At 40.1% G+C, this 14,443-nt stretch overlaps 3 protein-coding genes across 5 annotated transcripts; all 3 read right to left on the bottom strand.

Annotated features, from left to right (window-relative positions):
• Positions 1-277: 277 nt before the first annotated feature.
• Positions 278-2,865, bottom strand: LOC128751008 (apoptosis regulator BAX-like). Of its 2 annotated transcripts, none has more exons than XM_053851730.1 (6): positions 2,688-2,865; positions 2,283-2,322; positions 2,036-2,194; positions 1,531-1,666; positions 1,356-1,460; positions 278-1,284 (listed from the first exon to the last, which is right to left on the bottom strand). In XM_053851730.1, exons 1-6 carry the CDS (start codon positions 2,716-2,718, stop codon positions 1,177-1,179), a joined length of 579 nt encoding a protein of 192 aa, XP_053707705.1. In that variant the 5' UTR covers positions 2,719-2,865; the 3' UTR covers positions 278-1,176. The 2 variants fall into 2 exon arrangements, with proteins under 2 accessions (XP_053707705.1, XP_053707707.1); XM_053851732.1 differs by having other exon boundaries at positions 2,283-2,319.
• A 347-nt stretch (positions 2,866-3,212) lies between these two features.
• LOC128751010 (apoptosis regulator BAX-like) lies at positions 3,213-5,508 on the bottom strand. Its single transcript, XM_053851733.1, has 6 exons — positions 5,312-5,508; positions 4,909-4,948; positions 4,678-4,836; positions 4,456-4,588; positions 4,279-4,383; positions 3,213-4,193 (listed from the first exon to the last, which is right to left on the bottom strand). Exons 1-6 carry the CDS (start codon positions 5,328-5,330, stop codon positions 4,095-4,097), a joined length of 555 nt encoding a protein of 184 aa, XP_053707708.1. The 5' UTR covers positions 5,331-5,508; the 3' UTR covers positions 3,213-4,094.
• A 5,595-nt stretch (positions 5,509-11,103) lies between these two features.
• LOC128751195 (apoptosis regulator BAX-like) lies at positions 11,104-13,913 on the bottom strand. 2 transcript variants are annotated; one of them, XM_053852065.1, is made up of 6 exons: positions 13,696-13,913; positions 13,342-13,381; positions 13,104-13,265; positions 12,030-12,162; positions 11,847-11,951; positions 11,104-11,766 (listed from the first exon to the last, which is right to left on the bottom strand). In XM_053852065.1, the coding sequence occupies exons 1-6, from the start codon at positions 13,724-13,726 to the stop codon at positions 11,641-11,643; spliced, it is 597 nt and encodes a 198-aa protein (XP_053708040.1). In that variant the 5' UTR covers positions 13,727-13,913; the 3' UTR covers positions 11,104-11,640. The 2 variants fall into 2 exon arrangements, with proteins under 2 accessions (XP_053708040.1, XP_053708039.1); XM_053852064.1 differs by having other exon boundaries at positions 13,816-13,892.
• Between the last annotated feature and the right edge of the window lie 530 nt (positions 13,914-14,443).

The raw sequence follows: 14,443 nt of genomic DNA, 5'->3' as shown, positions 1-14,443 counted from the left end.
GGGTTTCTCTTGAATTCTGCCTGGGATTGAAGATTTTTGAGGTGCAGACATGCGACACCAAAGCAACTGCAGCTTTACATGTCTAGCATTTGAGCTACATACGTGCACATCTCCCACAATACTGTCGTGATGAAATCCCATGCAAGAGTCAACCTTTGGACCTGTGATGTTTACACTTATCGCAGTCATTCCTCAACCGACACTTGAGGACTCATCATTTTAAAAAGTAACTTGGAAGTCACTTTGAACACAAAATAAACTCACACAATAAGGGTAGAACACTTTTTTATTATTTTATTTTTATATATTACAAGCCACAAGTTGCACAAAATTTGAACTACAACTTGCCGTACAAATGTAAAAAAAGGTGGAAAGTTTATTTACATTTTTAGAAACAGAAACCAAGGCACTGACAGACGAGGAACGATTACAAAACAAAACCATTTTTAAGAATTCGGTGAGATCGGACTATGTGAAGCAAGAAAATATACAGTATTACATGAAGTAATGTGAGGTAAGATTCCGCGACCGAGCAAGAAACCGAACGGCTACAGGCATTTTCATCCTGGGTCAAGAAACAAAACGCCAAAGGTTTATGAACATATAATACAGGGTTTCACAATTATTGCTTTGGTAGAAGATTCTGCTGTGGCACTCGTTCTGTAAACAACAGCATCTTATTTGAGTGCAAAAAAACCTGCTCTCTTGCAAGAAATCATGAAATCATGCCTTATATTTTAAATATCACTTTAAATTGTTCAGAGTCAGTCAGAATACCATCTGGTCCGTACCAAATAACTATTGCGAAAATATCTCCTCATATCCAAAATGTAACTGCTTGAAAGCTTCTATAATGTCAGGTAATTATATGAACCAAAAAAAAAGCAATGAAAATGATGTTGAGAATTTTCCACGTGTTCAGTCCTAGTAAAGCGCAAAACAAATGATTTAAATGCATGAATTCTAGAGTGAACCGAATGAGAAGAACTTTACATCGGTATTGTCACCTGAGTGGCCATGTAGACACGTAGTGCAACTGACAGCCGGCAATACCTTGAAATTCACTGGGAAGGCGGAGATGGTTGTCCTTTTTTTTACAAGCTGAATCTATGAGTAGCGTCGACTGTTCTCCTTCGGGTCACTGCTTGCTTCCACTTCATGCTTTGCCCATCTCACTCATGTGGCTTTTAACGTATGGACGACGACTAAAGCCGTTAAAACACCAGCTCCAAAAACCATGGCCATTTGCCAGGTGGGTGTTCCGAAGTACGCACGCACGCCCTCCTGAAAAGGTCCACGACCGAAGACTTTAGCTGAAGATGATCCACTCATGACCAGAATTTTTATTGCCTTACCCAGCCGCCTTGCTCCCTGATCCAGTCCAGAACGTAATTCGTGAGGTAGTCCAAGGTCCAGCCAATAATTTGCTTGATGATGTCAGGGACATTACTTGTAATAGCCTGTGAGGGTACAAGTGACATCATCAGTCATGAAGCTGTTGCAGGCTCAGGGGTCAGGATGGCAACTCACTTTCACGACTAGCCGGAAGGTGAAGTAGAACAGGGTGACCACTCTGCCCCAGTTGAATCTCCCATCGGAGAAGATCTCCAGCGCTACTTTCATGAACGTTTCTTTATTCGGGACGATATTGGATTCATTGACCAACCTGTCGGAGAAAAATGTGATTCAAAACTGACTTTTTTTAACAAACTTAAAGGGGAAATTACAGATCCTATTTTGGGCACGGCTTCGCGGCACTAACGGACGACCCAGTCTACGGTATGGATGACATAATACCATCCCGTCAAAACAATCCCGGAGTCAACCGTTGAACTGAAACTGAATCTAATAAACTAGTTCCAACCAGTTACTCAAGTATTTCTGCGGCGGCAAACAAAAAATATATGAAACATACAAGACCCATGAATCACAGTCCACACACGCTTCCTTATAGTCAACACTATTTAAACACTCACAGGGATGAAGGTGAATTACGTCATGAAGTATTAAGCGGTTGTAAAAGCAAAACAAGGACCTTCTGAAGTCGATATTTCCATCCAGGTCATCTCCGATCTTCCGCAGACACATGCTGATGTCTTTTAAGTGTGGGTCACACACTCGTTCAATCCCAAGTTGTTCTCTGCTCAGCACCGAGCGACTGTCTCCATCACGCTGGATTCGGTCGTAGATGAAACTGCACATCACAAGAGCACATCCACGGATCACAGACAGTTCTGAACTCGGGGGGGCACGGCATACAGTGATGTACTGAGATCACTCACTCATTCAGCAGGAGAGCGCTGGTCTGCTGGATTTGATCTGCTGGAGAATAGATCACATCATGTTAGGAGTTCTCAAAGGCTACGATAGCTCTGCTTGCTTTAAATGTCCATCGGTACGGCGATATAAACTCACTTCATGAAGTGGAATACCGCGTATAGCGCAATCTCAGCGCCTCACTATCACACTATCAAAGAACGTTCTCGGACGAAGCGTAGCGGCTCACGTTAGCAGACGCAATAAACAAACTGCGGACAAGTTTTCTCCATAAAGAAACCACGGGACCCGACAAATCTCGTCCGCTTGAAGCGAATGGTTTTACCTATTTATTACACGATTGTTACAAGACTGTCACCGCAGTTTGGGTTATTTTTGTCGCCAAAACAAGGCAACGTTAGCAGACAAACCTTGGTCGCCTCCTCGCGCACGGGACTCCATCTTGTTATGTTCCGGCCACGGCACTTCCGCGTCGTCAAATGACGCGGTTGTTGATTTCTTGCTCCTAAAAGAAAAGTATATCGGGGGAAAATATAGTGTTCTTGTGTTAAATGTGCACTATGGCGATATGTATTTATTAGGATAGTTTTGCACTTTCTCCCGCTGGATGTTAATGGTGATGCGTTTGAGTGCGTTCGGTCCACTGGAGACCTGTCGGGGATGACGTCATCGCATAGGCTGGAGATTTAAATACACTGCGTCAAACATGTAAATATGGAACCCGAGGTTGCGTTCCGCTGCCGAATAAGTGCGAGAAAAACTGGACTCATGTAACATGAAAAACCTTTACATGATTAATGAATGATAGAAACTGGCGTCAATGTCACCTGAAAGCACTTTAAGTGGACCAGAAAGCAGTGATAAACATATTTATTTTAATGTTTGATTATGAATTGATTTATTGTGTTATGTATTATTGTATTATTTATTTATTGTATTATTATTAGAGCTGTCATTTTAACGCATTAATTCGATTAATTAATTACGCCACAATTTGACGTGTTAAAAAATTCATCATTCAATAATATCATTAATATCAATTTAGTATGAACGGTTCTTCATTTTGCCTCATTTAGAGTCGTGTTATACTTCTATTATTCATTTTTGAATTGCTATATTGAGCTTAAGTGCCTATTTGAGGCAGCCTTATTTTATTTCAGAATTTTATTTATTTAACTGAATTGCTGTATTTGTATTACATTTTTGAAAGCAGCCTTATTTTATTTTTTTTAACTGTATTGCTGTATTTGTTTCACATTTTTGAAGACAGCCTTATTTTATTTATTTAACTGTATTGCTGTATTTGTTTAACATTTTTGATGACAGCTTTATTTTATTTATTTCACTGTATTGCTGTATTTGTTTCACATTTTTGAAGACAGCCTTATTTTATTTATTTCACTGTATTGCTGTATTTGTTTAACATTTTTGATGACAGCTTTATTTTATTTATTTCACTGTATTGCTGTATTTGTTTCACATTTTTGAATAATGCACCTGACCTAAACTGGTTTGCGGATGTGCTTGACCTTTACTTTTGGATTTCATTTATGAAGCACAGTTCACCAATAAAATTGAATGCAATATCACATTAAATTGTGATATTGCATCCTAACTTTTTAGCAAACGCAATAAAAACTTATGGATGACAATGGTGAAGCAGTGTTTCAAGTCCTTATTAATAATATTTTTTATTTAGTGATTCAATACATTTTTCCACCAATGCACAAAGATCATTTGTAACAGATAAAAGACAATGGTGACCATGTTGCTCACAGAATATGACAGGCACAAATATAAACATGCTCTCATACATCTTAGTATTTACAAATGACAAAGATAATGATGAGGGAGACCCCCAGCAAAGCCAAAGCCTCTTTCCAGTTGTGTTTTATGACGAAAGAGAGATAATCCACCTGGGCAAAAAAAGAATCAGCAGATCAATATTAGCTGACCATGATCAACTGAAGGAGATTTTTCTGAGAAGTTTTGAGGAATTACCCAGTTACACTCGCTCTTGCACCACTCGAGAAAATCACCCTGTGTGCAATCCTGCGTCCAGCCAACAATATCTTTGATCTTGTCAGGATTGTTGTCTGTAATCGCCTATGCAGACACAATAAAAAGATGATTCATTCAAACTAAAACTGCCTCAAAATAAAATGGATAGGAACTCACTCGTATGACAAGTCGGCTGGCAAAGAGGAAGATAAGCACCAGTTTGCTCCATGTCATTCTCCCATTTGAGAAGCTCTCTGAACAAATACTCGTGAATTCTTCTCGAGTCAGGTAAGGGAGTTCCTTGCCGAACCTGAAAGGCACATATCCATCAGGTGGGACAAGATGATGACATAGGTTGATTTAGATACAATACGCCTCTACAAGGCACGAATGACCAACCTTTCTTCGAAAAATCGCTCTTCCAACCGCTCTTCTCTGAACTGTCTCATAAACCTGAGTAGATTCTTTAACGCTGGGTCATGTATTTCTTCAACTTCAATGTGGTGTCTGAACACCGCTGCATCTACCCCAGACATCTGCACTTCCTCATGGATGAAACTGCGAGACGTGGGAGAGACAGGACATAAGAACCCGCGTCTTTCACATTAAGGGTGAGACATTAAGACTCACTTTATCAGCAAAGCAGACATGGCTTTCGTAAGTGGAGCTCCTGAAACACAGCACCGCATTCCTTTGTATTCAATCGAAACCGGAAATGAACAATGAAAACAATCCTAATAGTCAGCTGAAAGCTTTCAGCTCGGTCCAACTGTTTTTTTTTTCTACCATATATTTGAGAAGCAAATATTATATGTTGATGCAACTTATTTTTGGTTGTTGTGTCTCTTGGCACTGACTTGATACAGTTTTTAAGGAGAAAATTCACTTATTATCTAAATGATCTAAGCAAAATGTAAAAAACTAAACAACAGACAACGTGGAAAATGTTGCCTCATATTGCGTTTTATGCTCTTCCATTTAAGTTTGCATTTTACAGCACACTTTCCTGTTAAACCATTGGGAACGAACCTACCTTGGTCGTCTTCCTCCATGTGTTGAGCCTGAGTGTTTTACCACCAGAGAAATGTTTTTCAGTATGAATTGACAGATCAAGTCAAGCGTCCGACACGAAAGCAAAAGCGATGTGGTAACATGAGGGGAATAGGCGTGGCAATAACCCTTTCACTTACGACCAAAATACGGAGCCCCGCTGGAAAATAATAACATTAATAACGCGCTGCCACGAGATAAGTCACCATAAGAAACGGAACCTGTCACAATAAGAGCGGCAAAGTTAACAAATTCCACTTCCGCGGGTCAATAAATAAATAACGACAAGGTTTTTGAACGCATATTTTAGCTCTTACGAGTCACTTCTACGTCGACTACAGTCGGGTTTTATACGAAACGTCCGTCGTGTGATCAGACGGCGCTCAAGCCAACGTCTTCTAGTTACCGACATGTGAAAATCAGTAACACCTTATTTATTTAAAACATATAAAGAACAAAGCTTAGCAAATTCACATCACTTGAAGAGAACCCCCCAACCCACCTTGGTGTTACTACACCAAATAGTTTCTGATATTTCTGTTTTCAATATTTATCACAAATATTTTCATCAGATTTTCATTCACATTTTGTAATAGCTCCGTAATTACAAGTCTGATGGTCACCATATTCATGTCACTTATTAAGGACCTCCCCATGTGTTAGTACAGCAAGTAGTTTCTCAGCTTTCTATTCTCAGTATTTTACATAAATATTTTCATCAGATTTTAATTCACATTTTGTAATAGCTCCGTAATTACAAGTCTGATGGTCACCATATTCATGTCACTTATAAAGGACCACTCCATGGTGTTACTACAGCAAGTAGTTTCTCAAATTTCTATTCTCAGTATTTTACATAAATGTATTCATCATACTGTGCATACATATTTTATCCACCCCTGCAGCTCTAATGTTTGGACGTGGGCTTCGTACCCTAGTGGATTTGGTGTTCGGACCACCTCCGGAACCGGAGATATTGGGAGCCCCTGGTCTGGACTACTTCCATCATCGCCGGGAAAGACTGCGCAGTGTGCACGAACTGACAAGACAAGCACTCACAGCTGCTGTAAAGAATCTGTACAATTCAAAGACAATTGAAAGCTTTTATTTTAAATTCCACACATATTCCATTCCTCAATCTGAATTATGCAAGTTGAAAAGAATATTAAAATGTAACATTTTATAAACACTATTATTAACTATGACAGCAGTCACCTCAGCCGATCGCTCACAGAGGTCCGGTTGACCTCTCAGAGAGTTTGTATGTTTGCTCATACACATGAAAAATTAGAGGGAACATTGCTTGTATTTCATGCATTCGCTTCTACGCACAGACTTTCCATCTGTGATCCATAACATCCGACCACTATAATGCACTTCAATTATTGAGTCAGGTTTTGAACCTGGTGTCACCTGGTAATCTTTATTTTGGAGAATACAGATAGACAGAAGCATGTGTTTATGTGATAGAAATGTGCCCATGATTCCCTCTTATGATTTCAATATATTAAGTATGTTTATCATGAAACAACAAAATCACAGTATAAGACGTTTATCATCCCGATCCGTTGTTACCCTTTGGCGAAGGATCAGCAGCAGAGGAATTACACCAGAAGCTTAAAAAAAGCAAAGATCAGTTGGTGATGGTCAGCTGATGCAGAGTTCATGTAGGCCACCATCCACCTACCGAGTCAAACTGTCTCTTAATCCATTTGACTACCGTCTGGAGGAACCCCAACACCTCTTCGTAGAAAGGTCTGATGAACTCAATTCCTTCCTTGTAGCACTAAGCATACAAAACAAGATGTGTCATTTGGAATGTGATCCAGTTCAGTTAAATCTCCTGAAATGAACAGGGACGGTCACTCACACTGATGATGCACAAGGAAAGAAAGTGGATCAGCATGAAGACTCTGCCAGGGTTACTAGCCGCAGAGGTGAGCCCAGAAGCAATCTGCAACTTTTGTCTTTTAGACAGGTTGGCCATTTCTTTCTCGATGCTGAAACATACATATCCATCATTTGGAACGTGAGGAAGTTTAAATTCAACTCTTCGGGTGACCACCAGGAATCTGGCTGCCAAGAATCCAACTCCAGTAGATACATTCCATCAGCTACTTCACAGCATGTGACTTTCGCTAACCCCTGCTGAAAGGTTGTTGAATCAACTTGCTAAAACATTAAAAAATACACTATACAAGTATGATCAATGTGTGTGTTTTAGTAGTAGTTTTATTAGTGATTAGTGATGTAGTTAGTATAAATATTTTTTTCAACCTATATGGCCCATATTATAACAATAACACCTCATCGACATCTTCACTCACCATCAGTAAGGAGGTGTGTTTTTGATGGTGTTGGTTTGTCGGTCAGTCTTAAAAAGTTATGGTCCGATTTGGAAGAAATTTTCAGGAAATATATAAAACAGGACGAAGAACAAATGTTTCCATTTTTGTCAGTGATCCAAATCATGTCTTTGTCATCAATTCTGTACACAATATAGATGTCCATAAGTCTTGGGGTTTTATTCCTTTATCAATAAGGTATAAAAACAATATGTATGTCAACAAACCTTTGGAATTCAGGATCGCTCTTCACCTTATCTCCCATCATCATCAGCTTGTTGACAATGTCCTCCGTCTGTGGGTCACGCTTTTCACTGACACCAAATACTTGTCTGATGGTGGCTTTATTTCCCCCTAACATCTCCACCATCTTACAGACCCATCTGCGAAAAATGAGTGCACAACATGAGGACTAACTTCGTGTCACATGAAATGCAAGGTGAGATGTTGTTGAGACTCACTTCATCAGAAGACCTGACATGACCTGCAGGGTTTGACCTAAGAAGGACACAGTCACTGATTCATTGCCATTCCAATAGTGTGTAAAAGAATATTTATCTTTTACTGTTGATGAACAGCAGCTGTTTGTTCTGAGGATACTTCAAAACTAAATCATTCCTGAGAAAACAATGCCACTTCGACAAATATTTCGCGGCACACAGCTTAACAGATATCCACTTTGAAAGCATGCAACTCCTACCTTGATCATCTTCCATTCTGCAGGGTGCCGTCCTGTACGGTGAGCGTCACTGGATCACACGATCAGAATGACTATTTTATGAAGTTTAGATTGACAGTTCAAGCCAAACATCGGCGGCGGTTGTCAGTGAAAAGCCAAATGTCCTGTGTTTTTATACGCCTCTGTGTTGGTGGGGTCATGATCACCACACCCATGACCAAACCTTCTAGTCAGCAACCTAACTTAACCTAACAACCTCTCTTTAAATTCGAGGCACTCACTTGTTATGAGGCTTCTTCACAGATAACTGGCCAGCTATGTTGGACCACAAAACAAGAACAGGTTTGGAAACATTCCTGTTAATATCAAAAAAAGAAACTAACAAAAAAGTATTTAACATAGTGTTCAAATCTACATTTAATTTGATTCCTGGTGCATTTGTGTGAGTTTTGTCTCAGTAGATGAAGATAAAGGTCAAATTATGCTGAGGTGAAGTAAACTTGAATAGAATAGCAGTGGATCCAAAAAGTCACTCATAGAAAACAATGAAGTACCCAGGAATACAGTAGCTGGAGTGGCAATGCAGCTATGTCCAGTACAATGTGTGTCTTTGCCATTTTTTATTTGTTTTGTCTTCCCGAATAATTAACAAGAATATATATATGTAATAGAATGAACCAATATAACCTTATTTGTGTTATCAAATATCTGGGTCAAGATGAGTAAGAACCAGACCTGGAGCACATGTTTATAGATTGTAGATTGCGATTGCAAATTGCGAACGACAATTGCAAGAACTAGCACATAACCAGTCATCATACAATGATAATACAACAAATGTTTGGATTCATTTTCACAAAATCTTTGCTCAGTAGACATAACCAAAAAGAATAGAACGCTGAAGAATATGAATTATACTGTTATAACATGATAACAAAGTCATTACTCCGACATGACACTGTATGTAAACAATGTTATTAGAACAATGTTATTGTTTGATTTCACTAAAGAATAATGTGTGTATTTATTTGTCTTGAAGTGACACTATCCCTGGAGCACAATTGCCTATTTTGTTTTGTAAAATCACACAATAAAATTAATGAATTAAATTTGCTAGGCAACATGAGAAAAGTTTATCACTTTGTAATGAATCAAATCAAATCAGGAAATCAGAATCTTTACTTAAAACTGGTGGCCATCTTTATTCGTCACAGGACCTACTTTTTTGCTCTTCCTTATATCACAGATTACAGATGGCACCATTCATCATTTGTCCACATTTGTTCAACTTCCTCTCCATTTGAGAATGACGAGTGGCGCAGCTGGCAGCGATCTTCTCATCAGCTGAACCAGGTTATCTACACCTTGGTTCCAGCTTGCGTCACCAGATGGTTGCTTCGCGTCTTGTTTCTCTCATGCTCCGGATTATCTAAATTCTATGCGTGCTTGACGTTTTTTCAGCCGCCTCCTGAGTTTACTCTTCTTCCTCCGTTTTCTGTTCATCACTTCTTGTTGTTTGTGTGTGTGTTTTTGTTTTTGTCATGTTTTCTGTTTCACTGTGTTATAGTTATTCCTTGCGCGCGTGTGTGTGTGTTGATCCATCCCTGTGCGCTTTCTGTTATTTGGGCCGAGTGAGTTTTCCGTCATCCCTTGCAGACAGACTTTATTCAACTTTATTCGCCTGTTATCTGTTTCAAGTTTTTTCCCTGCCCCCGTTCATGTTCTTCACTCCGCGTTTTGGTGTTGACCCCCTTGATTCCTCGTTCCTGTTCGTCTTTTTGTGTTTACATTATATTGTGAATAAATTGTTAACCTACCCTCGCTCTCCCGAGTCATCTGTGAACCTGCATCAATTCAGCTACTGGGTTCGATCTCCTTTTGCTGAAAGATCAGCAGCAGGAGAAATACGCCTGAAGCTTCAAAAAGAGGAAACATGAGTTGGTGATGGTCAGCTGAGCAGAGTTTATGTAGCTCATCATCCACCTACCAAGTCAAACTGTCTCTTAATCCATTTTCTTGCTGTCTGGAGGAACTCCAACACCTCCTCACAGTCAGGTTTGAGGAACTCATTTCCTATCTTGAAAGCCTAAGCCTACAAAATAAGATGTTATTTGGAATGTGTTTCAGTTCTATTGAATCTCTTGAAATGACATACGAGGAAAGAATGTGGCGCAGAACAAAGACTCTGCCAGGGTTACTAGCCTCAGAGTTGAACTCAGAAGCAGTCTGCAACATTACAGGCAGGTCGCGCATTTCTTCCTTTATCCTGAAAGATATATATCCATCAGCTGGGACCTGATGATGATGAACTGATTTTGAAACATGGAATAGATCAATGTTCCAACAAGCAACATAAGACATGTTTTGTTCAAAATAGTAGTAACATTTTAAACTGTTTGTACTCACTCATACACTCAACAATACATCATCATGAAAACCTGTATTGGGGACATGAAAAGCAGTTTATCACTTTGTAATACTCAAGTCAGGAAAACTTCATTGTTCCTCTGCTGCAGCAGCTTCACAAACAAGAGACGTCGAAAGAAGCTGCTTCTTCTCCACCTCCTTGTGCATCCACTCCCTCCCTCACCCATTTACAAGAAACGGCAGCGCTTCAGCTCAGAATCACAGTAGCCCCTCCCTCCCACATGAAAGTCAGAATCTCTACTTAAAACAAGAAGTAGAAAAAAAAATAAAATAAATAAATCTCAGTCCTTTAAGCAATGAAAAAACAACACTTGCTTGGTCCAAATACGTTTTTTTAATCATTATTTTACAAATACAAATTTTGGAAAAGTTGAGAGGCAAAAAAAATCCCTGAGGTGCTGACCAAGAAACAGTACAAACTTCATGAAGTAGTGGGAGAGTACAACATCAACTGTGCCAGTGGCACCATGGCACTTGTGCATGTAACGGATCGCCGTCCAAAATAATTCAATTGAAATAATTTTCCTTCAACATAGAGCAGGAATTTCATGAGAACCAAAGAAGGGACTGAATATTTATATATATGCCCCAATCCAAAGCCATATCACGAGCTGACAACAAATATTAAAATGTTTGACTTTGGGTCTGAACTGTAAAGTCAAAATAGTTGTATTATAAATGACTATTTCTATCTATATTCTATTAAATTGGCACCAGAGAGACAGAGGAAAATAATTAAGTGCAGGGGACATTTCCAGAAATTCACCTGGAACAAAAGCAGTACTGGTGGCCATCTTTATTCCTCATAGTAGCTACTTTTTTGCTTTTCCTTATATCACCGATTACAGAACACACCCTTCGTCATTTGTCCACATTTGTGCCACTTCCTCTCCATTTATGAACGACGAAGATCGCCAAGAGAGCTACCCCCACCAAAAGCATCGGCGTTTGCCAACTGGATTTGTTGACGTATGAGAGACAAGCCTCCTGGAAGAGAAAGCATTGAACCAGCCTTAGTTGACGACAGTCAGCTGATGCAGCCTTTGTGTGACCGTTCATGGACTCACCCAGCCGCCCTGCCTCCTGATCCAGCCCAGAACACGTTTCTTGATGACCTCCAACGTCCAGCCAACAATTTCTTTGATGAGGTCAAAGCTCTTACGTGCAACAGCCTGTGGAAACACAATCCAAAGATGATTCAGTCTGAACTGAAATGGCCTAAAAGTGGAATGATCTTGGACGGGACTCACTCTCAAGACTATTGCACTGGCAAAGAGGAATAGAGTGACCACTCTGCCCCAGTTAAATATCCCATCTGAGAAGACCTCATAAGCTATACTCATGAAGCTGTCTTTCGTCAGTTGGAGTATTTTCTGCTGTAACCTGAAAGAAAGGCTGATTTTTAATACAAAATTACATGAATTACTCATCATTATGTGTTAAACCACAGTCTAAGATGATGGTATTAAGAAAATACACAGTGGGACCTCGGTTTTCGAACGTCTCGGAACTCGAACAAAAAATTCTAGATTTCTTTGCTTCTGATTTCGAACAAAAATCCAGAACTCGAACGTCCCCGAAAAAAAAGCCAGAAAAAACATACCGTGCGGCACGATCAGCTGCCCCACGACAGGCTTTGTGTATAACGCAGCCTCTGTATGCAGACGTGTCCCGTTAGCTACATTTACTGGCTGTTTTTTCTTCATATTGAGGTGTAAAACCTTTCCTGTCTCCACACTGGTGTCACAGGGGAGGTGCTCGCTCTCCATACCTCCGAGGCTGGAGAACTCCAGGGTTTGATGTCCTGTTGTGTGCTGGAGCTGGGACAGGGATGAGGCGAGTCTGGGACAGAGCGTGACTTGGTTTATGACTTTGTCACAGCCAAACTGCACAGAAGCGCACATTCAGAGCTGGACACGCACCGGGCACCTCTTCACTTCTGGAGAGACGTCACTCACTCGGCAACCCCTCCCACATGCAGCGGCCACACACATAGAGGAACAGCGCACCTGCAGCAGACACTCTACATTCACTCCTACAAAAGACTATTTTAAGGCTTGGAACACATTATTTCTTTTTCCATTCATTGTAATGGGAAAAGTCGATCCAGATTTTGAACAATTCGCTTCTCAAACGGCCGTCTGGAACAGATTGTGGTCGAGAACCGAGGTACCACTGTAATTGTACATTGAAAATACACAAAAGATCCACAATCCAATGACAAACACTTGCATGGCCACAGGGACAAAAACAATGGTGGTATAATAATTAGGAAACTATTAAACAGATTAGATTGATTAAATACTTAAGATAAGGCAAGGAACCTTTGTACATCTGGATGGCCATCCATCTCATCCCCAATCTTCCGTAAACACAGGGCTATCTCCTGTATGTGCGGCTCACACGCTCCTTGAACTTGTAGTAGGTCTCTGACCCGCTCTGATGTTTGCCTCTCGACACACTGTTGCACTTTTTCAAAGATGAAACTAGAAGGGATTTGAAGGGTCGTCAGAGGCAACATATTTGTAGCGTTTATTACAGGGATAGGTATTGAAGACTCACTTTGTCAGCAGAATAGCTGCCTTCTGCATGATGGAATCTCCTGAAAGATACAGTCACAAACTCAAATTAGATGGTTTACCTGCACCGAAAGCATTTCGTGGGTCAGTCGTCTGGGAGAGGAATGACCTTGACGACAGACCGTTGGATGGATAGATAAGGGATGTTCGAACTGAGAGTCATCGCTTCATGTTTATAGGAATATTTCACTTTAAAATGAGGCATCAGCGGATCTAAACGACTACAAAACGCAACAAATAAATAAATACATAAATAAATCAAATCAAATCAAAAAGCAGTAACTAGACCGTGTTCCCAAAAGTTGAAACGTCTCTGCGCAACTCTACGCCTTTGTACCTTGAACGTCTCTCTCCGGATTGGATGCCATTATGTGCGCTGCGACCCGGTGGAACTATTGTAACCAACTTTCTTTTTTCACGTTTCAAGTTAGGAACTTCAGAATATAATTTTACAAACTGAAATCGATGCGATGGTCCGAGGCCCAGTTCCGGCTTTTCAGCGGAGGAGCCGACATTTTAACTCCGGTCCTCATGGAGGCTTGGTCTGTTGTGTCGCTCCACCCATGCCCAAACTTAAAACTTTGTCGTCATAAGCAGGGTTTGGGAATCTTGATCGGAGTGCTAGTCACCATTTGTCATCATGTATTTTTCTAGATGGTTTTATATACATAACATAATATCATGAAATGAAATCAAGCATTCATAGCCTGAATATGAATATCACATTGAACTTGAATAGCTGTCCCACTCTAAACTACATAAACAACCCAGGGGTTTGTGCAGGCGTATAATATTTAGATAATATTTCATCACAGTCGAAAGAAATTCCTGAGGATGTGGCTGAGAAAACGACGAGTTTCGCTCACTAGCTCAGCAGAGACCTCTAGTGGCCGTTACCATTAGTTACAATAACAAAAAATAACTGCTGCGTGAATATTAAATCTTCGTCTAGTATACAGAGGAAGAAACAAATTCTGGGACAACAAGTGATGAATACATTATTGACACGGTGGCGCAAGGTTAAAAAAAAAGGTGAAAAAAGATAAATAATAAACATGAATCCGTCTTTTCCATTTGTTAGAGTC

Source organism: Synchiropus splendidus, chromosome 19 (assembly GCF_027744825.2).
Source record: "Synchiropus splendidus isolate RoL2022-P1 chromosome 19, RoL_Sspl_1.0, whole genome shotgun sequence".
Classification (NCBI taxonomy): domain Eukaryota; kingdom Metazoa; phylum Chordata; class Actinopteri; order Syngnathiformes; family Callionymidae; genus Synchiropus; species Synchiropus splendidus.
Note: the sequence above shows the minus strand (reverse complement) of the source record. Positions and strands in the feature narration are given on the sequence as shown.

Coding starts and splice junctions, on each gene's coding strand:
- LOC128751010 (XM_053851733.1), bottom strand. Junction 4,589..4,677: donor GAGCGATTTTTCGAAGAAAG/GTTGGTCATTCG, acceptor TGTGCCTTTCAG/GTTCGGCAAGGAACTCCCTT. Junction 4,194..4,278: donor GCAAGAGCGAGTGTAACTGG/GTAATTCCTCAA, acceptor TTTTTTGCCCAG/GTGGATTATCTCTCTTTCGT.
- LOC128751195 (XM_053852064.1), bottom strand. CDS start 13,891: ATGAGGACCGGAGTTAAAATGTCGGCTCCTCCGCTGAAAAGCCGGAAC. Junction 11,952..12,029: donor CCAGTGCAATAGTCTTGAGA/GTGAGTCCCGTC, acceptor GTGTTTCCACAG/GCTGTTGCACGTAAGAGCTT. Junction 11,767..11,846: donor TCAGGAGGCAGGGCGGCTGG/GTGAGTCCATGA, acceptor TTTCTCTTCCAG/GAGGCTTGTCTCTCATACGT.
- LOC128751008 (XM_053851730.1), bottom strand. CDS start 2,718: ATGGAGTCCCGTGCGCGAGGAGGCGACCAAG. Junction 1,667..2,035: donor GGAAATATCGACTTCAGAAG/GTCCTTGTTTTG, acceptor TTTCTCCGACAG/GTTGGTCAATGAATCCAATA. Junction 1,285..1,355: donor TCAGGGAGCAAGGCGGCTGG/GTAAGGCAATAA, acceptor GGACCTTTTCAG/GAGGGCGTGCGTGCGTACTT.